This window comes from Ornithorhynchus anatinus, chromosome 3 (assembly GCF_004115215.2).
Source record: "Ornithorhynchus anatinus isolate Pmale09 chromosome 3, mOrnAna1.pri.v4, whole genome shotgun sequence".
In the NCBI taxonomy this organism is placed as follows: Eukaryota; Metazoa; Chordata; class Mammalia; order Monotremata; family Ornithorhynchidae; genus Ornithorhynchus; species Ornithorhynchus anatinus.
In genome coordinates this window covers 124,341,505-124,367,862 of record NC_041730.1, presented here as the reverse complement: position 1 = coordinate 124,367,862, position 26,358 = coordinate 124,341,505, and the positions used below count along the sequence as shown (strand labels likewise).

The window sequence follows — 26,358 nt, the reverse complement described above, 5'->3', positions numbered from 1 at the left end:
CCCAAGTAGCCCTCATGGCCAGCTATATTATCTTCAATCAATCATCTGTCTTTACTGGGAACAATAATGACCGTAATAACAACAATAACAATTGTGATATTTGTTAGGCACTTACTGTCTGTCAAGCACTGTGTTAAGCAGCAGTTAGAAAGTCTTGGGTTCTAATCCTGGTTCTGCCACTTGTCTGCTGTGTGACCTTAGGCAAGTCACTTCAAAGCTCTGTCCCTCAGTTACCTAATCTGGAAAATGAGGATCGAGACTGTGAGGCCTACATGGGACAGGGACTGTGTCCAACCCAATTTGCTTGTAATAATAATGATTATGGTATTTGTTAAGTGTGCCAAGCACCCTTCTAAGCACTGGGGTAGATCCGGCTGGACACAGTCCCTGTACCACATGGGGCTCACAGTCTTAATCCCCGTTTTACAGATGAGGTCACTGAGGCACGGAGAAGTGAAGTGACTTGCGCAAGGTCACGCAGCAGACAAGTGGCAGAGCCGGGATTAGAACCCACGACCTCTGACTCCCAAGCCTGTGCTCTTGCCACTGGGCCATGCTGCTTCTCTATATCTTGTATCTACCCCAGCGCTTAGTACAGTGCCTGGCACATAGTAAGCCCTTAACAAACCATAAATATTATTACTGAGACTGTGAGATCGGGACTGCGCCCAACCCAATTTGCTTGTATCCACCCCAGCACTTAGTACAGTGCCTGGCACATAGTAAGCACTAAACAAATACCACAGTTATTATAATTAAGCACTAGAAGAGATACAGAGTAATCAGATTAGATGAAGTCCCTGTCCCACAAGGAGCTGACAATCTAAGGGGGAGGAAGAACAGATATGTCATCCCCATTTTATGGATAAGGAAACTGAGGCCCCAAAAAGCCAAGTGACTTGCCCAAAGTCCCACAGCAGGCAAGTGGCCGAGCCACCTCCCGAGCGGTAGGAGCTGTACTAAGTGGTTGGGAGAGTACACCAGTTGCAAGATCCACTTTTCCAGCCCTGAAGGAACACACAATTTAATGGGGGAAGATAGCCGACCAAGATCATTTACAGATAGAAAAGGCAGGAGGAAGCCAGATGTAGTTCAAACAAATCAAGACAAAGCAACCTGGACAAATACATGGATGTACAGGTAAGTATATCAGCAAAATCCCCCAGTGTACACGTTCCTTTCCAGATAAAGAAAATAATAATAATAATGTTGGTATTTGTTAAGCGCTTACTATGTGCAGAGCACTGTTCTAAGTGCTGGGGTAGATACAGGGTAATCAGGTTGTCCCATGTGAGGCTCACAGTTAATCCCCATTTTACAGATGAGGTAACTGAGGCACCGAGAAATGAAGTGACTTGCCCAAAGTCACACAGCGGACAGGTGGTGGAGGTGGGATTCGAACCCATGACCTCTGACTCCTAAGTCTGGGCTCTTTCCACTAAGCCTTGCTGCTTCTACCCCCATCCTGCCGATTACGTGTCTCCTTGAGGTCATGGGTTCTAATCCCAGCTCCGCCACTTGCCAGCTGTGTGACTGTGGGCAAGTCACTTCACTTCTCTGGGCCTCAGTTACCTCATCTGTAAAATGGGGATAAAGATTGTGAGCCCCAAGTGGGACATGGACTAAGTCCAACCTGATTAGCGTGGCTTAGTGGAGAGAGCCCGGGCTTGGGAGTCAGAGGACATGGGTTCTAATCCCCGCTCCGCCACCTGTGTGTGACCTTGGGCAAACCATTTCACTTCTCTGGGCCTCAGTTCCCTCATCTGTAAAATGGGGATGAAGACTGTGAGCCCCACGTGGGACAACCTGATTGCCTTGTATCCTCCCCAGCGCTTAGAACAGTGCTTGGCACATAGTAAGAGCTTAACAAATATCATTATTATTATTAGCCCACCCTGTACACTCTGCTCCTCTGTCACCACTAACCTCCTCACTGGGCCTTGCTCTCACCTGTCCCGCCATTGACCCCTGGCCCACGTCCTCCCGCGGTCCCGGAACGCCCTCCCTCCTCACCTCTGCCAAACTAACTCTTTTCCCCTCTTCAAAGCCCTCCTGAGAGCTCACCTCCTCCGGGAGGCCTTCCCAGCCTGAGCCCTCCCTTTCCCTCTGCTCCCCCTCCTCTCCCCATTCCCCCTTCTCCCTCCCTCTGCTCCCCCCCACTTCCCCTCCCCACCGCACTTGTCTATATTTGTCTATTTTTTTATTACTCTTTATTTTATTAATGATGTGTACATATCTCTGACTCTATTGATCTATTTGGATGGTATTGATGCCTGACTCCTTGTTTTGTTTTGCTGTCTGTCTCCCCCTCTTAGACTGTGAGCCCGTTGTTGGGCAGGGATGGTCTCGATCTGTTCCCGAATTGTCCACTCCAAACACTTAGTCCAGTGCTCTGGGAAGGAGCGTGGCTCAGTGGAAAGAGCCCGGGCTTGGGAGTCAGAAGTCATGGGTTCAAATTCCGGCTCTGCCACTTGTCAGCTGTGTGACTGTGGGCAAGTCACTTAACTTCTCTGTGCCTCAGTTACCTCATCTTTAAAATGGGGATTAAGACTATGAGCCTCATGTTGGACAACCTGATGACCCTGTATCTTCCCAAAAGCTTAGAACAGTCCTCTCCACATAGTAAGTGCTTAACAAATACCAACATTATTATTATTATTATTTATTTAGAGAAGCAGCGAGGCTCAGTGGAAAGAGCCCGGGCTTGGGAGTCAGAGGTCATGGGTTCGAATCCCGGCTCTGCCACTTGTCAGCCGTGTGACTCTGGGCAAGTCACTTCACTTCTCTGGTCCTCGGTTCCCTCATCTGCAAAATGGGGATGAAGACTCAGCCTCACGTGGGACAACCTGATGACCCTGTATCTCCCCCAGCGCTTAGAACAGTGCTCGGCACCTAGTAAGTGCTTAACAAATACCAACATCATTATTATTATTATTATTACTTCACTTCTCTGGGCCTCAGTTCTCTCATCTGTCAAATAGGGATGAAGAGTGGGAGCCTCACGTGGGACCACCTGATGACCCTGTATCTCCCCCACGCTTAGAACAGTGCTCTGCACCTAGTAAGCGCTTAACAAATACCAACATTATTATTATTATTCTTCTTCTTTCACTTCTCTGGGCCTCAGTTCCCTCATCTGTCAAATGGCGATGAAGACTGGGAGCTCCACGTGGGACCACCTGATTCCCCTGTATCTCCCCCAGCGCTTAGAACAGTGCTCTGCACCTAGGAAGCGCTTAACAAATACCAACCTTATAGTAAGCGCTCAATAAATACTATTGAATAAGTATGATTGAATGAATGAATGCCTGACTCCTTGCTTTGTGGTCTGTCTCCCCCCTCCTAGACCGTGAGCCCGTGGTTGGGCAGGGACGGTCTCCCTCCGTGGCCCAATTGTCCCTCCCAAGCGCTCAGCCCAGTGCTCCGCACACAGTAGGCGCTCAATAAATACTATTGAGTGAATGAATATCGCCTGACTGAATGAATAAACGGCTGCGGGTGGGGGGGGGGGGAGGGGACGGGCCCGGCCGCAGCGCCCCCTGCAGGCCGGCGCCGGTCGATCGCCCGGGGCGGGGCGGGGGCGTGGCCGGCGCGATGACGTAGAGGTCACGTGGACGGGCGGCGCGGCCAGGGGAGCGGAAGTGGGCGAGGCGGCGGCCCCGGCCCGGGGGGGGGGGGGGGGCTGGGCCGACCGGGCCGGACACGCGACACCCGCCGCCCGCCGCCACCGGCCAGGACCGGCCAGGACCGGCCAGGACCGGCCAGGACCGGACGAGCAGCGTGAGCCTCTGCGCACGCGCCTCCCCTCCCCTGCTTAGCCCACAAACCCTCGCTGGGCCTCCCCCGCCCTCCCCCCATCCTCTCCCCTCCACCTTCTCCCTCCACCCTCTCCCCCACCCTCTCCCCCACCCTCTGTCCCACCCTCCCCCCCACCCTCTCTCCCATCCTTGCCCCCATCCTCTCCCTCCATCCTCTCCCCCAGCCTCTCCCCCCCAATCCTCTCCCCTCCAGCCTCTCCCCCAACCTCTCCACTATCCTCTCCACTATTCTCTCTACTATCCTCTCCACTATCCTCTCCACTATCCTCTCCTCCATCCTCTCCTCCATCCTCTCCCCCCATCCTCTCCCCCCAACCTCTCCACTATCTTCTCCCCACAACCTCTCCCCCCAACCTCTCCTGCATCCTCTTTCCCAGCATCTCCCCCATCCTCTTCCCCATCCTCTCCCCCATCCTCTCCTCCAACCTCTCCTCCATCCTCTCCCCCAACCTTTCCCCCATCTTTTTCTCCCATCTTTTTCCCCCTTCCTCTTCCCCCCATCCTCTTCCCCCCATCCTCTTCCCCCCATCCTCTTCCCCCCATCCTCTCCCCCCAACCTCTCCTGCATCCTCTTTCCCAGCATCTCCCCCATCCTCTTCCCCAGCCTCTTCCCCAGCCTCTTCCCCAGCCTCTCCCCCATCCTCTCCTCCAACCTCTCCACTATCCTCTCCTCCATCCTCTCCCCCAACCTTTCCCTCATCTTTTTCCCCCTTCACCTTTCCCTTTTCCTCTTCCCCCCATCCTCTTCCCCCCATCCTCTTCCCCCCATCCTCTTCCCCCCATCCTCTTCCCCCCACCCTCTTCCCCCCACCCTCTTCCCCCCACCCTCTTCCCCCCACCCTCTTCCCCCCATCCTCTCCCCCCCCACCCTCTTCCCCCCACCCTCTTCCCCCCACCCTCTTCCCCCCATCCTCTCCCCTCCATCCTCTCCCTCCATCTCCGGGACACCAATCTGCTTTCTCCACCCCCCCTCTCGGTTGGCCTCCCGAGCCTGCGCTGTGGACCGGTGAGGGAGGGGCTTCTGGCCCTCCGTGGGACCGGCCCAGTCGCTTTCTTACTCGCCCCTTGGCCTGGGGGACCGACAGGGGTTGGGAGCCCAGGCCAGGCCTGGTGCTGACGGCTGCATGCCCTGGTACTGCCCCAGGAGGTCCCGCAGAAGGTGAAGCCTAGTAGCCTGTGGGCCAGCTCGAATTTGGGAGTTAGAGGTGGGGGGAGAAACAAAGGGGACTCGCTGCTCTTTCCACTGAGTTTTGCCTTAGGGAGATGGGGGGCAAGCTCAGTGGATGAAGGGCAAGCCCGGTTTGGACCTCAGGGAGGAAGGCAGTTGGTTCGTTGCTGGTGGAGCGGCTGAAGGACTCCGAGGTTTTAGAGGTCGTCCTGTGGCTGGCGGGGAGAAAACTAGCATTTCGCAAGGGGGAAAGGGGTTGGGGGAAAGTCCCTGGGGGTTCGCTTACACTCTCTATCCTGTGTGCCACCGCTCCTCCCTCCACCCCCTTCCTTCAGGTGGGGTGAATAAGGTGTTGCCCCAGCCAGAGGGTCTGCCTGCCGTGACCATCTTGCTCTTTGTAGGATGCACGGGACAGAGCGGGAGGGGACCGGGGCAGAGAGGAGCCCCACCGTCATGGCCGAGCCCCATCCCGATCCTTCCCCGACCCCGGTGAAGTCTCCAGCATTTGACCTCTTCAACCTGGTCCTGTCTTACAAGAGGCTGGAGATCTACCTGGAGCCCGTCAGGGACGCGGGCGACGGCATCCGCTATTTACTCAGGTAAGGGCCTGGCTGGGCTCCTCGGCTTCCTCCTCTCCCATCTCACACCCCACCCCTTCCTCCCTGCCTTCTCCGCCCTTCTGCCCTTCCATCCTCCTGACTCTCAATCCGGCAGCGTTGGTAGCTGCCGTGATGTGGGCAAGAGTAGGTTTGCCAGGCAGTGGCCCGCCCGAAAGCTTTTCGGGCAGACACTGAGTCAGAGGGGGCAGCCTACGTTCCTAAAACTTCAGGAATGACAGCGCTACAGCCGTGGGAGGCCTTGGGTGGTGGGATGTATAATAAAAATAATAATAATTATGGTGTTTAAGCGCTTACTGTGTGCCGAGCACTGTTCTAAATGCTGGGGTAGATACAAGGTAAGCAGGTTATCCCACTTGAGGCTCACAGTTTAATCCCCATTTTACAGATGAGGTAACAGAGGCACAGAGAAGCTAAGAGGCTCCCCCAAGGTCGCACAGCAGACAGGTGGCGGAGTCAGGATTAGAACCCACGTCCTCTGAATCCCAAGACCGTGCTCTTTCCACTGAGCCACGCTGCTTCTAAGGTGATGCTAGATTAACCCCCCAGGGTCAGGCCTCCTCTCTTGTTCCAGCGTGGAATGGGGAAGAGATGAAAATAGCATGGACCTTAGCGGTTGTTTCTTCGAATCCTCGATCTCAGCCCAAACCCAGGTGGTCTCATTTGCAAGATTGAGCCCCCCCTTGAAGGGCTAATGTCTTCTTGGGAATTTCTGCGCCCTGGAGTAGCTCTCTCTTTGAAGTCGCACATTGCCATCTGTTGGGGGCAATGCAAGATTTGGGACGTTTTGCAAGCCAGGTTTTGTTTCCTTTGAGGTTTCTTGAAGTTCCGGTATTTCTCAAGCCTTTAGTGTGTGCTAGGCAGTGAAGTACCTCAAGATCATCAGAGGGCTCGCAATCATCTGTGCTCGTCTCTCTCTTGCTGTTGAAGAACGACCTGACCTTGTCCTTTATTACCAACTGAATCAATCATTTGTATTTAATGAGCACTTACTGTGTGCAGAGCACTGTACTGAGTTCTTGGGAAAGTACAATACCACAAAGTTGATAGACATTCAATAGTATTTATTGAGCGCTTACTATGTGCAGAGCACTGTACTAAGCGCTTGGAATGTACAAATCGGTAGCAGATAGAGACAGTCCCTGCCCTTTGACGGGGAATGTACAAATCGGTAACAGATAGAGACAGTCCCTGCCCTTTGACGGGCTTACGGTCTAATCGGGAGAGACGGACAGACGAGAACAATGGCAATAAATAGAATCAAGGGGAAGAACATCTCATTAAAACAGTAGCAAATAAATAGAATCAGGGTGATGTACATCTCATTAACAAAATAAATAGACGTGTTCCCTGCCCAAAACAAGCTTACAGTCTAGAGGGGGAGCCAGACATTGGTAAAAACAAATAAATTACAGATATTCACAAAAATGCTGTGGGGCTGAGGGAGGGATGAATATGGGAGAAATGAGGGCGTAGTCAGGGAAGGCCTCTTGGAAGAGATGGGCTTTTAATAAGATTTTGCAAATGGGGAGATGATTGTCAGTTATGAAGAAGGAGAGCATTCCAGGCCAGAGGCAGGACGGGGGCGAGAGGTTGGCAGTGAGATAGATGAGACGGAGGTACAGCGAGAAGATTGACGTTAGGGGAGCGGAGTGTGCCCTCTGGGTTGACGTAGTAGGAAAGCAGCGAGGTAAGGCAGGAGGGGGCAAGGTGATTGAGCGCTTTAAAGCCGATGGTAAAGAGTTTCTGTGTAATCTGAAGGTGGGTGGATGACCACTGGAGATACCTGAGGAGTGGGGGACTGAATGGTCTTGTAGAAAAATGATCCGGGCAGCAGACTGAAATTGAAGAAGAGTACGTAAAGCTTGGGACCAAATAAACCGCTCTTTAGTTGTCTTCCAAATGAAGCAGCGTGGCCTAGTGGAAAGATCATGGGTCATGGACTGGAGTGGGGAGAGACAAAAGGTAGGGAAGTCAGCAAGGAGGGTGATAGAGTAATTTAGGTGGGCTAGGATAAAACCTTGCATTAACCAAGTAGCAGTGTGGTCGAAGGTGAAAGGGAGGATTTTAGCCAGGTTGTGAAGGTTGAAACAACAGAATCTGTCAACAGATTGAATATGTGGGTTTTTCTCATCTCGCTCTCCCTCCCTCATCGCCCTGACTTGCTCCCTTTGCTCTTCCCCCGGCCTCCCAGCCCCAGAGCACTTTTGCATATATCTGTAATTTTATTTATTGGTATTGATGTCTCTTTCCCACCCTAGACTGTGAGCTGGATGTGGGCAGGGAATGTCACTGTTTGTTGTTGTAGTGTACTTTCTCAAGCGCTCCGTACAGTGCTCTGCACTCAGTAAGTGCTTAATAAATACGATTGAATGAGTGAATAATAATACGGTAATAATGGTGGTATTTGTTAAGCGCTTACTATGTGCCCAGCACTGTTCCAAGCGCCGGGGGAGATACAGGGTCATCAGGTTGTCCCATGTGGGACAGGAATGAGAGAGGAGTTGAGGATAACAACAAGGTTAAGGGCTTGTGAGTCAGGGAGGATGGGGGTGCCGTCTGCAGTGATGAAAAAATCGGGGGAAGACAGAGTTATAATCAGAATAATAATTATGGCATTTGTTAAGCGCTTACTATGTGCCAAGTCCTGTTCTAAGCGCTGGGGTGGATATGAGGTAATGAGGTTGTCCCATGTCCATTTTATAGATGAGGTAACAGACATAGAGAAGTTGTGACTTGCCCAAGGTCACATAGCAGACATGAGGCGGAGGTGGGATTAGAACCCTGGTCCTCTGACTCCCAAGCCCGTGACCTTTCCACTAAGCCAAGCTGATGAATACAGGGCCTATTAGAAAACTTGTTTTATTCCAGAAATGTAGAGTGGAGGAGGGATTGACTGAAATTGAAGAAGAGTACGTAAAGCTTGGGACCAAATAAACCGCTCTTTAGTTGTCTTCCAAATGAAGCAGCGTGGCCTAGTGGAAAGATCATGGGTCATGGAATCAGTGGAGCTGGGTTATAATCCTGTGTCTGATACTTGTCTGCTGTTTGAGCTGGGACAAGTCATGTAACTTTTCTGTGCCTGTTTCCTCATCTGGAAAATAGGGATTAAGACTGAGCCCCATGTGGGACTTGGACTGTGTCCAACCTGACCACCCTGTTTCTACTCCAGTGCTCCGTAACAGTGCTTGGTAATGATGATACAGTCGATTAGACTGTAAGCCCGTCAGTGGGCATGGACTGTCTCTATCTGTTGCCGATTTGTCCATTCCAAGCGCTTAGTACAGTGCTCTGCACACTAGTAAGCGCTCAATAAATACTATGGAATGAATGATAATAATAGTAATTGTGGCATTTGTTAAGTGCTTACTATGGGCCAGGCATTGTACTAAGTGTTGGGGTGGATACAAGCAAATCAGGTTGGGCACAGTCCCCGTCCCATGTGGGGCTCACAGTCTCAATACCCGTTTTACAGATGAGGTAACTGAGGGACCGAGAAGTGAAGTGCCTTGCCCAAGGTCACCGAGCGGACACGTGAAGGAACTGGGATTAGAACCCATGATCTTCCGACTCCCAGGCCCGCGCTGTTTCAAAATTGCTGTTTCAGGCACTTAACAAACACCATTAAAAAAAAAAGAACATCCCACCCTCTGGTTTTTAGTCTGCCGATGGCTTGTGGATGAAGAGGCCGTGGATTTGGGGCAGGTTTTCCCCTTGGTCTGTTCTTGATCACACCAGAATTTTCCAGGAAGCTTCCTGGAGGTAGGCTTTTCCTTCAGGTGGAGGCTGCTTGGCCCCAGGGAGAACTCGGTCATGGGTTGGTAGTAGGTGCCCTCCTGAAGGCAGCGTGCTTGGGAAATGCAAGAGGAGCACGCGACTCAAGGAGCTTACGTGCTAATGGACAAGTTGAAAAGGGTGCTAAAAGCCAACTGGCTGCAGTGGAGTGTGGTCTGGGGGGCTCACCTTCCTTGGACTGCAGAGAGAATTTGACTTTTCAATCCTTCCATCCTGAGGGCTAGTAGCTGGGCTGATTCTAGGCTCCTAGGGGCTACCTCAGTTGTCCAGACAAGAGAGTAGATCTTTTATAATTTTTCTTCCTCCTTCCCCTCCCTCCGTCTCATTCTTTCTCCCGCTCTCTTGCGCTCTCTCTGTCTCTCGCAGGGCCTTCGCTACGTTGTGTCCTCTCCACTGACCAGAGATTTCTATATTTTAGGTGGCAGGCCCCCTTGTGCTCACTGCTTACCTGTCTGGGACTCAACTTCCTGTTCCTCACTCTGAATGAAGGTAAGATCCAGCGGAGGACAGGGGTGTTGTGCCAACTGTTTCATTTTGAGCATGGGAACGAACGAGGGGGAGAGCTTATTTGGGGTGGGGAAAGGAATATGGATGGGAGGAGGAAGTAAAAGGTACCAAAGAAGATCCTCCTTCACCACCGCCTCCCAACTTGCCTCTGGTTACTTTCTGCCCCCGTCCCACAGCCGTTCACCCCCTTACCTCACCCCGATCTGACTGTGCCCCTGCACGGCCACAAACATTCATCGCTGCGGTAAGCACGGCTCCAGGCTTCTGACCCCTGCTCACATCCAGCCCCAACTCCAGGCCCAAGGGCCCAGCCTGTGCCCAGCTCCCGCCTCTGCCGCCGAGACCTCAGCCCACGCCCAGCTTCCGCGTGGGTTTTTTCCAGGAGGACCCGAGACAGGACCCGGACTAGAAAGGTTGCAGCTGGTGGGAGCAGGATGGCGGAGTGACCAGGAAACTGGGGCCAAAGACATGGGCACATGACTGGGTGCTCGACTGTCGTGGGGGGCATCCATCCTGGAGGAAGAGCATGGCTTAGTGGCAAGAGTCTGGGCTTGGAAGTCAGAGGTTGTGGGTTCTAATCCCGGCTTCCCCACTTGTCTGCTGTATGACCTTGGGCAAGTCACTTCATTTCTCTATGCCTCAGTTACCTCATCTGTAAAATGGAGATTAAGACTGTGAGCCCCATGGGGGGACAACGTGATGACTGTGTGTCCCCCACGCTTAGAACAATGCTTGGCGTACCGTAAGCGCTTAGCAAATACCCATCCCCCATGAACCTGCCCAGAGGTTGCCCACCCCATGAGAGGGGCACTGTGGGGGCAATGGCTCCCCCTTCTCAGCTTTTTGGGGAGGGGCCAGGAGTCTAGGGAATGTCCTAGTCACATGTGAGGCTTCTGACTGCATGCTACTCTGCTAGCACGTGCACTTTCATGCTGTGTTTTGGTGAGGACACAAGAGCAGCTTTAGGGGATAGTCTCCCCACCCTGTGCAGTTGCATGAATGCAGTGCGGTCTGGTGTCTGGTATTGGGCTCAGGTTAACACGTGTTCCACAAGAACACAGCCCCTGCATTCTAGGATAACAGTACATGTGGTCAGAGTGGGCTATTGGGACTGTAGTCCGGTAGTCTCTGGAAACGTGTGTGTGTGTGTGAATGTGTGTGCAAGTCCCATGTGTGCGTACATGCATGCTGTTGGGATTTCCGCACATAGAGGCCTGAGAAGAAAGCAGCGGGGATTGCACGGGTGCCGGAATCCGACCTGATTCAGCTTTGATGTGCCGGACCCAGTCCCGCCGCTCAGGGCCCGCGGGCTGTCCTGATTCCATCAAGGAAGGACTGTAGTGGGAAGGGGCTTCAGGGGGGCTGGGAAGCTGAAGAACCCAAGTGCTTCACTAGATTCCTAAAGCTAACTTGTCTTAGAGAACTGCAGTTTGAGGTGAACAAAGCCATCTTGTAAGAGGGCACATAAGTGACCAGTGGGGTGGGCAGCAGGGTCCCGGGTATTCTTGGGCTATCCGGGCCGCGAGGGCCCCGGGCACAGATGGGGGGCTGAGTAGGGGCTCGGGAAGCCCTTTATGGGCATCTCCCCCTTTCTCTGGATCCAAGCAACCCGGTGCTGTGATCGTGTGGGGACCGTGAGCAGGTGGACCGAGACAGAGGGCGTGTGTTGATTCATTTGAAACGTAGGTCTTGGGGACCAGAGGGCCAAGCCAAGGTCTTGGAACTTCTCCCCGTCCTCTACTCCTGTCCCTTGGGGAGGCGAGAGAATTTGAGTCCAGGGCAAATCAGCAAGGCGGCTGTTTCAGAATCCAGAAACCATCGGGGGATGGCTCAGCTTATGGTGTCTCCTCCCTCCCTTGTACTCCTGATTCTCCTGCCTTGGCTGCAGCCTGAGCCCTTAGTTCCGGGATTCCAGCGTTGGGGACTTTCAGGAAGATCCCAAACTGCCTGAGGAGCCTGTTAATCCTCTACGACCTTTCCCCGCCCCCTGCGCCCTTCCTACCGGCCTAACCGCCCTCCCCTCCCCCAATTTCCTCCTTGGCTCCCACAGGCGCGTGGTTCTCTATGGGGGCCCTGCTGATCTCGGTGCCCGCCTTGCTGGGCTACCTACAGGAAACGTGCCGGGCCCGGCTGACCGAGCCCGAACTGGTGAGACGCAGGTACCACAGCGTGCGCCGGGAGGACCTGCAGAAAGTCCGGCTGTCACGGCCCGAGGCTGTGGCTGAGGTGAAGAGCTTGTGAGTAGAAACAAGGGAAAGGGGTCCCGGTGTCTGGTTTCTTGAAGGCCCAAGGGGCACCTGTGGCCGGAAAGGAGGGGGCGATGCTTCCCAAAATGGTGGCCGGGCCAGTGGCAAATGGGGAATTCACTCCAGAGCTTGGTCTGAGGCTCATGGATCAAGTTAGAGTAGGATTTATGGAGCGCTCACTTGGTGTGGTGCACTGTAGATAGGCGTTAGAGAAGTACAGAGTATCGACGGGACAGGGTCCCACGCCACAGGGAGTCGACACTCCAGTTGGTCCCTCAATCAGTCGTATTTATCGAGCACTTACTGTGTGGAGAGCACTGAACTAAACGCTTGGGAGAGTACAGCGTAACAGAGTTGGTCTTGGTCTCCAGTGCCACTGCCGAGGTGGGTGAGTCAGGGGAGTCCCAAAGCCAGGTCGGTTTATAAAGCCATAAACTCCACTAGCCACAGCTCAAGTTGTGGGTCGGGGGAAATAGTTCTGGGAGCCATCAGACTGTAAACCTCAAGCCCTCTGGACGGTAAGCTTCTTGTGGGCAGGGATGTGTCTGTTTATTGTTGTATTGTGCTCTCCCAAGCGTTTAGTACGGTGCTCTGCACACGGTAAACGCTCAATAAATGCGATAGACTGACCGAAGGTGTCTGTTAGTTGTTGTATCGTACTCTCCCAAGAGCTTAGTACAGTGTTCTGCGCTCAGTAAATACGATCGACCGATAAGATGCCCTAAAAGCTGCCCAAGTTTGAAGCGGGACCTGGCCACTCAGGGCTGCCTGTCGATGTCTCCGCAGCTTGATCCAGCTGGAGGCCTTCATGAGCCGCCTGTGCTGCAACTGCGAGGCGGCCTACCGGGTGCTCTACTGGGAGAAGCCCGTCGTGTCATCGCAGTAAGTTCCCCGCTTCCCCTCCCCGGCCAGCCTCCAGCTCGGTGGGCATTCGAACTCGGGGCCTCGTCGAGGCCGGGCCGTTGCCGCGAGGGAGAGAGAGGTGGGCGGGTGGATGGGGGCGGGAGGAGAGGCGGAAGAATTCCCCCAAAAGCAAATGAGCAGGAGGCCCCCCCGGGGGAGTTCATGGGTCGCCCCCCCCATCCTCCCCTTGGGTTCGGGCCAGGACCCATTGGTGTCTGAGCTCGCTCTGCTCTCTCTGTCCTTCTCCACCCCCCGTCCCACCTCCCCAGGTTCTATGGGGTTCTCTTGGGCTCGGTCTGCGTGCTCTACCTGCTGCCCCTCTGCTGGGTCCTTACCCTTCTCAACAGCACCCTCTTTTTGGGCAACGGGGAGTTCTACAGAGGTGAGTAAACTCCTTGGGGAGACTGACAGAGAACTGGGCGTGGAGGAGCCAGCCCGCGCTAGCTGCGGGAAAGCCCATAGAGTAGTCCAGGCTGACGCGTGCCCCTGTATTCCACACGGAGGCAGCATCAGACCGCTTGGCCCCCTCTCCCACCGTCCGCTGGGTAGGGACAACAGCCTGGTGGGTGCTGGGTAGCGATGGAAGGAAGCTGGTGCTTGCGTATCTCCGGAGACCGTGGTTTTGACTCTGCAACACGATGTGACCGGGCTGGCCTGGCCTCTCCCCACTCCCCAACCCGCGCCCAGGGGCTCTGGATGGGAATGGGGATTCCGTGGTTGTCTGCCCCTCTCCTTCTACCCCAGCCCCTCCCCGCTGGGGCTTCCCTCCTCTGTGGGCAGGGCAGGGGCCTGTTTCCTGTGACATAGGGAGAGTTTGGGGTTGATGCGGAGAGGGATGGGCAGGCCCCGGATGTGCCTGAAGACTGGGCAGAGGGGCGCAGGATGGGTTTGTCTCTTCTTTCCCCCCAATGCCATCCACTGGCTCCGTCTTCCCTGAATGCAGTGGTAGGCGAGTACCGTGCTGCCCTCCGGCGACGGCTGAGCCCCAAGGTACTGGAGACCCCCCACGAGACTCCGGAACCCAATGATGGGGAGAGAGCAGCCCTGCCAGAACGCCCTCCCACCCCCACCGAGGTGAGTCCCCGGGCCGGCTAGGAGATTCCCCTTTCCTTCCTCGGGGATGCTTATGGCTTCTCTCGGCTTCTCCCTTGGGTTCGGAGCATCTTCTTGGCCCAGCCTCTCCGATGCTCCCCCAGCCTCAACATGGCTCTGCTCTGGGACCCTGGGCTCTTAGGCCGGTGGGTGGACCTATTGGCTGTAATCCCATTGGGTGTTGTCAGTCACTGTGTCCTTGCCCTCCACTTCTGCAGCTGGACCAATCCCCTGCCCTCCGGCCCAAAGGTCTGGGGGAGGAGGGGGTTGATGCTTATAGGTATTCTTCCGGGGAAGTGCTCTCGGGATGGAGTGGGGGGGGTCCCTTCCCCTCGCGGCGTGAGTGGGGTGGGTCATCTTGGCTTGCTCTGATTGCGCTGCTGGACTCCGCTTGTCAGGATCTCACCCCAGGCAGTGTGGAAGAGGCAGAGGAGGCGGAGCCAGATGAAGAGTTTAAAGACGCGATCGAGGTGGGTTCCCTGCCGGGAGTAGCCCCTGTTGCCCTGCGAACCGGTGGGCTTGCAGTCTGTTGTCTCTGAGCATCCTGAGCCTTCTATTCTGTCCTCTCGTTCTCTTAAGAGGAAGGGGCCGGAGAGACCGACCTTCCCTCCGGAACGGAGAGGCCCAGAGCCCCGTCTCCCTACTCGGGGCCCTCTCGGCAAGCCCCTGGTTTGCCAGCTGCAGCTTGTGAGGCCGTCCATTTTGGGGGGGTGGGTTGGGTCTCCCTGGCAGGAATGGTTCCGAGAGTCAGGACCCACTTCTTTTAGCCGGAAGGCTTCCTTCCACCGGGGCGCGGAGCCCAGCCGGCGCGGAGCTCCGGAGGGGCCCGTCCGGGAAGGTTATCCCCTACCCCGGTCCCCTGCTCCCGCCGTCTGGCCGGGTCGGTCTAGGGAGCCCACGTTCCGTAGCAGCTCCTTCTTTTTCCTTGCTATCTGTCGCTCTGTCCTTGTTCTCTCTCCTTCTCCCCGGCACCCTGGGAGGCAGGAGACTCACCTGGTGGTGCTGGTGAGTACCGCCGGGATGGGGCGGGGGACACCGCGTGGTGGGGGGTCTGGCCGGTCGTTGACCGCCGGGTCCGTTCCGGCCCCGGGGTAGGGTGTTGGCTACGTCCGAGCGGGGGCTCGCTGTCTCTGCAGGAGGATGACGAGGGCTCCCCCTGCACCGTGGAGTACGACCTGGCCCTGAACGACAACGGCTTCATGAGCAAGAACGAGGTGTTGCGCAGCCGGGTGTCCCGGCTCACCGAGCGGCTCCGCAAGCGTTACCCCACCAACAATTTTGGTACGGGGGGCGGGGTCGCGGGCTGCCGGTCCGGGAGCTTAGCGGTGGGAGCGTCTGGGTTGGGGCGGAGAAGCATCGACACCTCCGGGTGGGGTTCCGGAAGTGGAGGATGGGACGGCCCTCTCCCGCTGTCCTCTGCTCTTCTCTGACCTTGAACCCTCATCAGCGGGAAGGCTGGGGTTGGAGGGATGGGGCCCCAGTCCAGGCCCCAAGGAGTACCCTGGCTTTCCCCCTCCCGTCTGTTTCTCTTTGGATTCCAAGGCGCCGCCGTCTTGCAGCTGCAACGGGCTCATAGCCGGGGCCCAACTCCAACCCGAGCCTCGTCGGGTTTGGTTTTCTACCGGCCCAACCCCGGGGGCTCGGCCTGAGCGGAGCTGGTCTCCTGGGCACCTTCCTGCCCGGCTCCCAGGCTCTGACCCTCCCCGGGGGCATCCCCCAAGAAGAAGGTGAGAGCCCCGTCGGGAGCAGAATCTGACTGTGAACTCTTCTCCCCAGGGAGCCTTTGTGATCCAGCAGGCCTCTGCGATTTCTCATGGTCCCTCTCTCAGCTTTGGACCCCCTGGGGCTCTCTGCTCTAACACAAGCCTCTTGGTACCCCCCAGGGTCCACTCAGACCCCCTGCGAGGGCCACTCGCCCCGACGCTTCTGAGAGCGTTGGAGTCAGTTTGACCATCCCAGTGTGGCATCAGCCCGTCTTTCAGGAACCTGGAGGAGATGACCTGGGGGCTGCCCACCCCTCAGCCCAGCGGGGACGGATGGCGGACAAATGGCCCCCATCTCTCGTGGCCTAGCGGTTAGACCGTGGACCTGGGAGTCAGAAGGGTTCTAATCCCGGCTCTGCCGCTTGTCTGTTCTGTGACCTGGGGCAAATCAATTAACTTCGCTGTGCCTCAGTGACCTCATCTGTAAAATGGGGATTAAAACAGTGAACCCCATGTGGGAAAGGACTGTGTCCGATCTGATTCGCTTGTATCCACCCCAGAGCTTAGTACAGTGCCCGAAATGTAAACGCTTTAACAAATGCCATTTAAAAAAAGAAGAAGAAAAAAATGACAGCTCCTTCTGGGCTTCTTGTTTATTCGTGTGCCACTAGAACCTACCTGTTCCTTCGCCCTAGAGCACCCGGGGCCTAGAAACAGCAGTGTGGCTTAGTGGAAAGAACATACTTGGGAATCAGGAGACATGGGTTCTGATCCCGGCTCTGCCACTTGTCTGCCGTGTGACCTTGGGCAAGTCACTTAACTTCACTTTCCGTCAGTTATCTCATCTGTAAAAGTGTGAGCCCCATGTGGGACAACCTGATTACCCTCTATCTACCCCGGCGCTTAGAACAGTGCTTGGCACATAGTAAGTGCTTAACAAATACCATAATTATTATTGTTATTATTATCGTCGGCCCCCTCTTCTCTTCATTCTCACCTTCTGCACTGGTCTTCAAACTCCCCTGGCAAAGGCCCCAGCCTCACTAGCCCAGCCACCTCATACTGGCAGCAGCACTAAGCGGGGCTCTCCAGACTCACTTTTACAGAAGCAGCGTGGCTCAGTGGAAAGAGCCTGGGCTTGGGAGTCGAGGTCATGGGTTTGAATCCCGGCTCTGCCACTTGTCGGCTGTGTGACTGTGGGCAAGTCACTTCACTTCTCTGGGCCTCAGTGACCTCATCTGTAAAATGGGGATGAAGAGACTGTGAGCCTCACGGGGGACAACCTGATTACCTTGTATCTACCCCAGCGCTTAGAACAGTGCTCTGCACATAGTAAGCGCTTAACAAATACCAACATTATTATTATTCATGTCTCTTCTTTTTCTCCCCTAGACCAGACACATTCCTGCTATATGTGCTTTCCTCTTGGGTCAGGAAGAGGACCACAGGAGCATGGGAGTGGCTCTCCCATGACTTCTGGTCCTCTTGGCGTACTCACCTTAGGCCCCTTGAACCTGTTATGAACAAGAAGGGTCTTCTCAGCTCAGTCCCATCTCCCCCTCCCTCCTGTTGGTTTCCTACATTCTGGCGATTCCTCGACCCCGTGGGTGAGCAGCCCCTCTCCTGGCTGCCGCTCGTGCCGATCGGGTCTGTAGATCCCGTCTGCCTCGGACCTTTCTCACTGGACCCACAGGGCTCAGCAAAACGGTTGGGTGGTGGTCGGTCGGCAGCCTGGGCCTGAAGTTGCCGCTGTCCTCTCTTCAGTAGGGTGTCGGTCCTCCCCAACCTCCTGCCAGTTCTGCTTCTCCCTGGAGTCCTTTTGGTTTCCTTGCCTTCCTTGCCCCCTGCATTCTTCAACACGCTGGGATTCTTTGCAAGGGTAGGTCTTCTCACTCCTTCCCCTTCTCCCCGCTCCACCCTCACCGCTTCCCCACGGCAGCTCAACCTTTACTTCATTCAGTCGTATTTATTGAGCGCTTACTGTGTGCAGAACACTGTCCTAAGTGCTTGGAAAGTACAGTTAGCAGATAGAAACAGTCCCTACCCGACAGCGGGTCTGGGTTTCTAGTTCTGCTGTAAGCCAAGACAAGATCGGCAGACAGTGGGGTCACTGGGTTTGGAGAAAGGAGGACTCCGCCCGAAAGTACCATTCCTCTTCCTCCTCCTCCTGCCTCAAGTGAACGGACAACGTTCTTTGCCAGTTCCCTGGCCCTGGAGCAGCCCCACTGTGTGAAAGCATTTCCTATAGATGGTCTGCCCTGGGCAACTCTGCTCTACTTACTGACGTGAGTAGATTCACCGGTCAACAGCCTCCCAAGGTTGGGAGGAAGAGTTGGGGGAGGATTATAAATGCGGCCCATAGGGCTCTATTTCTTGATCGACCTGTCCAGAGGAAGAGTCAAGGGTTTTGTTGGCAGAGTCTGGATTCATTCCTCGTCTTTCTCGCCGCCAACCCCTCGCCCACATCCTGCCTCAGGCCTGGAACGTCCTTCAAGGCCAACCGACAATTATCTTCCCCCCCTTCAAAGCCTTATTGAAGGCCCATCTCCTCCAAGAGGCCTTCCCTGACTAAGCCCTCCTTTCCCCTTCTCCCACTCCCATCTGCATCTCCCTGACTTGCTCCCTTTTATTCCTCCCCACTGGGTTGTGCCTCTTAGGCTCAGGAGGCAGGTAAAGACCGGACTCGTGGCTGGTGATGGTGGGGCTTTCACAGACGGGGGAAAAGAAAGAGGTCTTCTCTCTGGTAGAGCCCGTTTCTTGGTGCTCTTGGCTCCGAGGCCTCGGGAGGGTCCCCGGATCGAACTGTCGAGTCGAAGGCGAGTGCGCTTTGCTCCAGGCTAGGGCCGGTGGGGAGCCTCGGTGAGGGACCTGAAGGGAAATTCAGTGGAGGGGAGAAGGGGCTGAGGGCAGGCTGCACCGGACCTCACTACCTCCCTCCGTTTTTCAGGGAACTGCACTGGCTGCTCCGCCACCTTCTCGGTGCTCAAGAAGAGGGTGAGTTTCGGAGCAGGTCGACTTCTTGGACCCCGCTCGTCTCAAACACGCCATCGCCTGCTCGCCCAAGCTGGTCCCTGCTTCACGGCCTGCTGGCGTGAGCGCATTGTTTTCCCTCTCGACCTCCCTTTAGTGGATTGGAGGGCTGGGGGGGTGGCTGGAGGCATCAGGACTCAGAGGGCTATAGAGGCCAGGGGTTGGGATGCCAGGCTGAGCAGGCTACATGTCTGCTCACTGCAGGAAGTGCTATTTCTAGCCCTTCTGTTGGCTTGGGGAGGAAATTAAACAGGGCCCAAGGCACCAGAGAAGTGGCGTGGCTTAGTAGATAAAGCATGGGCCTAGCATTTAGAAGGACCTGGGTTGTAATCCTGGCTCTGCCACATGTCTGCTGTCTGACGTTGGGCAAGTCACTTCACTCAATAATAATAAAAATGTACTTGTTAAATTATTACAGTGTGCCAAGCACTGTTCTAAAAGCTGGGGTAGATACAAGTTAATCAGGTTGGACACAGTCTCTGAGGCCTCAATTCACTCATCTGGAAAATGGGGATTAAGATCGTGAGCCCTTTGTGGGACAAGGACTGTGTCCAACCCAGTTACCTTGTATCTACCCCAGAGCCTAGTGTCTTGCACGTAGTAAGCACTTAACAAATACCAGTTGTTATTATTATTTACCAGAGGGCCTGCTGGCTTCTCCTTTTTTACCATGGTGTTTTGCTGTGGTGCCGACCTGATTAGGTTGGGAGTGCCGAGGCAGGTTCTAGAGGCGACTCGGGGACCAGCTTTCCTTGCCCTCGGGGACTTCCACTGCTGCCGTCTCCTTCACCCATCCCCAGTGGTCCCCCTGCTTCCCCCTCTGCCCCATACATCTGGAACCGAGTATTAAAGCCTTAACCTGGACTGGGGAGCAGCTGGAAATTGCCAGCGGGGTTGGGGTCATCCCATGAGGGACAGAGTAGGTCTGAACTGATTATCTTGTAGCCAACCCCCCCTTGTCAGTTGTGTGACTTTGGGCAAGTCACTTCATTTCTTTACCTCACCTGTACAATGAGGATTGTCTGTGAGCCCCACGTGGGGCAACCTGATGACCTTGTATCTACCCTAGCGCTTAGAACGGTGCTTGGCACACAGTAAACGCCTAACAGTTACCATCATTATTAGTATTATTGCCCCAGCGCTTAGCACGTGGTGTTTAACAAAGCCCACAATTATTATTCCCTCTAGATGTAAGCTCATTGTGGGTAGGGAGTGTGTCTTCCAACTCTGTTATATTGTGCTTAGTACAGTGCTCTGCACCCAGTACGTGCTCAGCAAATATTATCAGCCTCTCTGTAGAGGCTGAGGCAAAAGCTCGTAGGAGCCGTGGGTGAGAGGATCGGGTCGTGGGGGTGAAGAATGTGGGAACAATAACCCCTGTGACCCCAAGGGCCGTGTTTGATGCTTCTTTTTGGGGTCGGGGGATTTGTCTCTGCAGAGGAGCTGTAGTAACTGTGGCAATAGCTTTTGTTCCCGATGCTGCTCCTTCAAGGTCCCCAAGTCTTCCATGGGAGCCACAGGTGAGTGGAGGAGCCTGGTGGGAAGGGAGGGGGGCAGGGAGGGGCTCCCTCAGTCCAGAGCCTGTGGAATACTCCCAGAGCCATGGCCGAACTTCCAGAGATTCCGTCGGTCTCCTCACCCTGGGTGGTGATCGCCTCCAGTGAGTGGAAATCCAAAAGTGCATCAGACCTCACCAGCGCTACAACGACCGCATTTACAAAATGCTAATTTTTTTAAAAAGGATACTTTGGACCGCGTGCCAGGCTGAAACTCCGCTGACCTAGGTAGAAAGTTCCATAAAATAGTGCCCTCCAAGGAAGATGACTTGCCCTATTTGTGGAACGTTGGTCCCGTCATCAGCTGGACCCTGATTAATCTTAAATGTCATGATGATGCATAGGGAAGGAAACGATCTTTAAGGTTGCTTAGAGCCCAGACCGCCGAAGGCTATATAGCCCACAGTCAAGGTTACGGATTGCAGTCGGAAGCAAGCAGGCAGCTCTTGCTTGCCCCATTTAGCATCTGAGCTGCCGCTTCTGCCTCTCCTGGGATGGAGGAGGGGGACCCTCTCCCAGGTCCTAACGTGTTGGGGAAATGTTTCTGGGAGCAGCCAGGAAGTGGCCCTCTGGCCCCTCTCCAGAGCCTCCCCGGGTTTGCGGAGCTCTGCGAGTTGAGGGCTCTGACACTTCCCCTGCCACAGTTTAGAGACGATCCCTCCTTGCCCTGCACTCTCAGTCTGCCCATTAGCTTAGCCCGGCACTGCCCCGTCGTCACGCCAACTGTTGAGAAACGGTGTGGCCTAATGCATGGAACACAGACCTGGGAGTCAGAAGGACCGAGTGGCTCTAATGAGACCTCCTAATGCCGGCCCTGCTGCCTGTCTGCTGTGTGACTTTGGGCAAGTCGTTTAACTTCTCTGGGCTTCTGATCCTTCATCTGTAAAATGGGGATTAAGACCGTGAGCCCTGTGTGGGACAGGGACTGTGCCCAACACGATTATCTCCTATCTACTCTGGCCCTTAGAACAGTGCCTGGCACGTAGGAAGCACTTAACAAATATCATTATTATTATTATTAATAATATTATTAAAGACCTGGGTTCCTCTCCTGGCTCTGCGACTTGTCTGCTGTGTGACCTTGGGCAAGTCACTTCACTTCTCTGGGGCTGTTACCTCATTTGTAAAATGGGGATTAAGACTGCGAGTCCCATGTTGGATAGGGAATGTGCCCAACCTGATTTCCTCATATAATAATGATGATGGCACTTGTTAAATGCTGATTATGTGCAAAGCACTGTTCTGAGCGCTGGGGAGGATATAAGGTGATCGGGTTGTCCCATGTGGGCCTCACAGTCTTCATCACTGAGTAAGCGCTTAATAAATCCCCCAATTATTATTACTGACTGTGAGTCTGCAGGCGGGGACGCCACGGGTGGGAGCCGAGTGAGCCATGGAACTCGACACTTCTGGCTCACCCTGTCATCCAGCATCCACCAACAGAAGAGTCAGCGGATTTGTGGCTAGAGGGGTCAGTCAGCTGGACGGCAGGATCCCCCGGAGACTTCCGGAATTCTGTCGGCTCCACACATTTCCTCGGGTGAAACTCCGAAATAGTTCCTCCGCTCTTGTTCCGACCACATATCTTGTTCCGACCACATATCGGCGTTGCTCAACTACCAAGAGAGGTGTTAGGTGTTGCTTTTTATATCCCCAGTCTCCGACTCCAGCCCGGAGGGCCGATCCGGCCTGTAGGCTCAGAGCAGAGAGAGAGACCACCGGGGCGGAAGCTGAGGTCATTCCTGGGACAGCGCATTACTGGAAGGGGCAGAATCCTTAAGGAAACTGAAGTGCTATCGGGACCTGAAGACCTCTCCTGGGGCTTCAGCTCCCCTCCTCCCGGGCTCCCCTCCTTGAAGGTGGAAAAACTGAGCGGCAGGATGACCGAGAAGAGCCCCCAAGCCAGAGCAGGGCCCTGTTCCTCCTTAACCCCCTCCAATCCCCCCATGTCTCTCTCTCTCTTTCAGCCCCCGATGCCCAGAGAGAGACGGTATTTGTGTGCGCCTCGTGTAACCAGACTTTGAGCAAGTGAGAAGAGCCCAGGAGGCTTCTGTCGGTTCTGTATCTCCTCGCCGCCGCCCTCTCCCCCCTAGACCCAAACCGGAGGCCAGAGGCTAGGTTCCCCCTCTCCTTCCCCTCCCCTATCCCTTCTTGCCAGGTGGTGGACGGTATAAGAAGGGCTTTTGGGTCTTCTCTCACCTGTCACCTGCCCCGAGGGGCAGGAAATAGTTCCAATTCCTACTTTTGTTTCCCCGCAAGGCTGAGGTGTCAGCACAGATCCAATCCCTTGGCTGAGAAGCCTCTGCCTTGCCGGGGACTTGAATCCTCTTCTCAGTTCCGGCCTCTTGGACCAGATCGGTGGGTCCTGAGGAAACGGGGCCTAGGGAGGAATTGAATTCACAGTTTTCTGAGCTCCTTCCTGGCTTTTGGAAGGGGACTCATAACCCCTTCCTGGGCAGAGGGTAGCTGTGAGATAGGCCCAGTCGCGGCTGCACGTCTGTTCTGGATGGGGTCAGCCTCCATCCTGGAACTCTGCTTCTTCCCAGGACCCACCGTGATAGTGGTAGCTGGTGGGCAGCTGTGGCACCAGTTGGGAGGGTTGTGGGAGTCAGCGGGGCCTATGTGGGAGGGGGAGAGGTTCTCTAGGAGATTTTGGTATGGAGCAGGTAGTGGTTCAAGCGCAGGGCGAGGCCAGGAATGGAGCCGTTACCTACCGCAGCCCATCTGAGGAGAATGAAGTAGTGACAGCACCCGTGGTGGCCGGACAACTCACTCGGGGAAGAACGCGCCCCGTCCCCTGGAAAGACTCTAGATTGTTCCCCGGGATTGATGGCAGACATAGCCCTGTTCCTCAGCTCCTCTGAGCTTGGCCACCCAGTGCCACCCAGAAACCCCCGTCCCTTAAGGTCTGGAGGATCCTGGCTTCACACTGTTGAGCGCAGGAGCCCCGACTCGATTGGGTAGCCCAAGAACTCTGCTTGATTCCTTGCATTCGGTTGCTCCCCCAGCTCCGGCCCCATGTCTTCCCCCTGCCGTGGCTCAGCGGGACAGGTGAGGGTCCTGGCTTCCCCTGCAGCACTGCCCCTCTGCTGAGTTGAGGTGAGGGCTCTCTGGCCCCCGCCCAGCTTACGCCCCGCCCCCCGGGAGGTCCCAGTGGGCCTGGGGAGAGTGGCCCTGAAGCCACACGGCCCCTTGGCTGGCTTCATTCTGGGCAAGGCTTCCCCGATCCCTTCCCTCCATTCCTCCTCCTCCCCTTTTTCCTCAGGCAGGTCTCTGCCCTAGAGCTATTTATTTATTTATTACACTGGTCCGTGGGCCACGGACAACCGGGGCTGCTCCGGTTTCTCTGCCCTGGGCACGGTTGGCAGGCAGGAGGAGGGACGGGAAGTGCGTTGTCCAGATGGAATGGCCTATTAGCGGTCAGCTGAGGGTCAGCTCTGGGTGCCTGCCCAAGTGCCAGCTCAGCCTCAGCGTCCCTCACCTCACCGGGCTGCCCGCCCGGTGGCACAAGGGCTCAGTCGCTCTCTGCTTTACACTGGAAATGAACTAAAGTCTAGCTGGAAATGTATGTATATATGGAAAAATCACAATAAAACGCCCTACCAACCAGCACCAGGCCTCTTGTGGTTTAGACGCTCCCCGACCCCCCTCCGGCTCTGCCCCAGGACCTGGGCTGAGAACCCCCAGGCTCCACCACGTTCGCTTGATGACGTGGTCAACCCTGTCAGTTGTATTTATTGAGCATTCACTGTGTGCAGAACACTACTAAGTGCTTGGGAGAGCACAATGTAAAAATAGACACATTCCCTGCCCACAGTGAGCTTCTCGTCTACAGGGAGAGAGAGACATTAATATAAATAAAATATGGATATGACCGTAAATGCTGTAGGACTGGGGGGGGATGGGGTTGGGGGGTTAATAAGTGTTGCTGTTTATTGTTGTACTTTCCTAAGCACTTAGTAGGGTGCTCTGCACACAGTAAGCGCTTAATAAATACGATTGAATAAATTGAATCCATGAAAAGGGAGTAAGACAGGGTGGTGCAGAAAGGAAGGGGGAAAAAGGAAAGGAGGGCTTAGGGAAGGGCTCTTGGAGGAGATGTGCCTTCGATAAGGCTTTGCAGGGCCGCTGTGGAGTGTAACGGTGATTGCATCGCGCTCTCCCAAGCATTTGGTATAGTGGTCTGCACACGGTAAGTGCTCGATAAATGGCACTGATTGATTTAAGAACCTGGAGCCAGTTTTCCCAAGGGGAAGCCAATGGAGCCGTCTCGTTGGGGGTCACCGGAGGAGCCTACGGCGGTTTGGTTTCACCAGCAGAGGGTAGAGGCGGCCCAGGGCCGGAGCCTCAGGCGACAGCTGCACTGAAGGCGGTGAATCTGGCGGGAGCCGAGCAGCACAGCCTCAGGATGGGGGCGGAAAAAATTCAACTAATCCCTTCGAGGAAATGAGTCCAACACGGTGTGCGGGCGGAAGAAACTGGGGACGTGGGAAGGGCCAGAAGCTGGGGGCTCAAGGGAGTATGAGGGGCCTGCAGTGAGAAGAGAGAGAGAGAGAGTGTGTATATGTGTACACAGACATACATCTATTTAAGGGAGAGGCACCCAAACAATAATTATGGTATTTGTTAAGCACTTACTGTGTGCCAAGTACTGTCCTAAGCGCTGGGGTGGTTACAAACAAGTCGGACACAGTTCCTCGTCCCATGTGGGGTTTCACAGTCTCAATCCCCATTTTACAGATGAGGTAACTAAGACACAGAAGTGTCTCGCCCAAGGTCACACAGCGGACGGGTAGCCGAGCTAGGATTTGAACTCATGACCTTCTGACTCCCAGGTCCGCGCTCTATCCACGACACCATGCTGCTCCTCTATTTGAGGAAGCACAATCATATTTACTGAGTGCTTACTGTGTGCAGAGCACTGTACTAAGCGCTTAGGAGAATATTATATAACAGGATTGGTAGACACATTCCCTGCCTATGGTCTAGGAGTTGGAGTTTATGACTGAAAAAGTCAGTGTGAGAGCCTCAGTCCTGGTCAGCAGGGTGGGTGGGTAGGGATCTTGAGGAGAGGGGCCAGGGAAGAGCTGAGGGGCTGCTTATGGAGAAGCAGCGTGGCTCAGTGGAAAGAGCACGGGCTTTGGAGTCAGGGGTCATGGGTTTGAATCCCGGCTCTGCCACTTGTCAGCTGTGTGACTGTGGGCAAGTCACTTAACTTCTCTGTGCCTCAGTTACCTCATCTGTAAAATGAGGATTGAGACTGTGAGCCCCACGTGGTACAACCTGATTCCCCTATGTCTACCCCAGCGCTTAGAATAGTAAGCGCTTAACAAATACCAACATTATTATGATGATGATGGTGATGATTGGCATTTGTTAAGCGCTTACTATGTGCCAAGCACTGTTCTAAGCACTGGGGGGGGGGGGGATACAAGGTAATCAGGTTGTCCCATGTGGAGCTCACAGTCTTCATCCCCATTTTACAGATGGGGGAACTGAGGCCCAGGGAAGTGAAGTGACTTGCCCAAAGTCACACAGCTGACGAGTGGCAGAGCCGGGATTAGAACCCACGACCTCTGACTCCCCAGCCCGGGCTCTTTCCACTGAGCCACGCCGCTTCTCTGGTGGGGCACTGGGACACCGGGAACACTGCCTCCGCCCTTCACCACTCTGGGTCCTGCATTCTACTAGGCGCCGGGTCTGAGGGCATAGCGGAAAGTGCATCGGGAGCGGAGTGAGTCTTCTGTCCGGGGTCTGTGGTGTCAGGAACGGGGGATGTCCCGATCCTTCAACGGTCCAGCCTCCCACCTCCCCGCCCGCCTCTCCCCTCGCTCAGGGCCACTGCAAGCCGCTAGTCCCTGGCAACGGCGGAAGAGAGGAAGCCCGTCCCCGTTTGGCTCTCCTGACCTGGACGCCGGCCAGA

General features: G+C 55.0%; 1 protein-coding gene across 4 annotated transcripts; it reads left to right on the top strand.

Moving 5' to 3' along the window:
* The first annotated feature begins 3,674 nt into the window (after positions 1-3,674).
* Positions 3,675-24,047, top strand: ZFYVE27 (zinc finger FYVE-type containing 27). 4 transcript variants are annotated; one of them, XM_029060854.2, is made up of 13 exons: positions 3,675-3,780; positions 5,388-5,585; positions 9,817-9,887; positions 11,956-12,142; positions 12,938-13,033; positions 13,324-13,436; positions 13,998-14,128; positions 14,545-14,616; positions 15,131-15,151; positions 15,283-15,427; positions 18,797-18,843; positions 20,318-20,399; positions 22,403-24,047. In XM_029060854.2, exons 2-13 carry the CDS (start codon positions 5,389-5,391, stop codon positions 22,465-22,467), a joined length of 1,227 nt encoding a protein of 408 aa, XP_028916687.1. In that variant the 5' UTR covers positions 3,675-3,780; position 5,388; the 3' UTR covers positions 22,468-24,047. The 4 variants fall into 4 exon arrangements, with proteins under 4 accessions (XP_028916687.1, XP_028916688.1, XP_028916684.1 ...); XM_029060855.2 differs by lacking the exon at positions 3,675-3,780 and adding an exon at positions 4,773-4,824; XM_029060851.2 differs by lacking the exon at positions 3,675-3,780 and adding an exon at positions 4,886-4,977.
* The last annotated feature ends 2,311 nt before the right edge of the window (positions 24,048-26,358 follow it).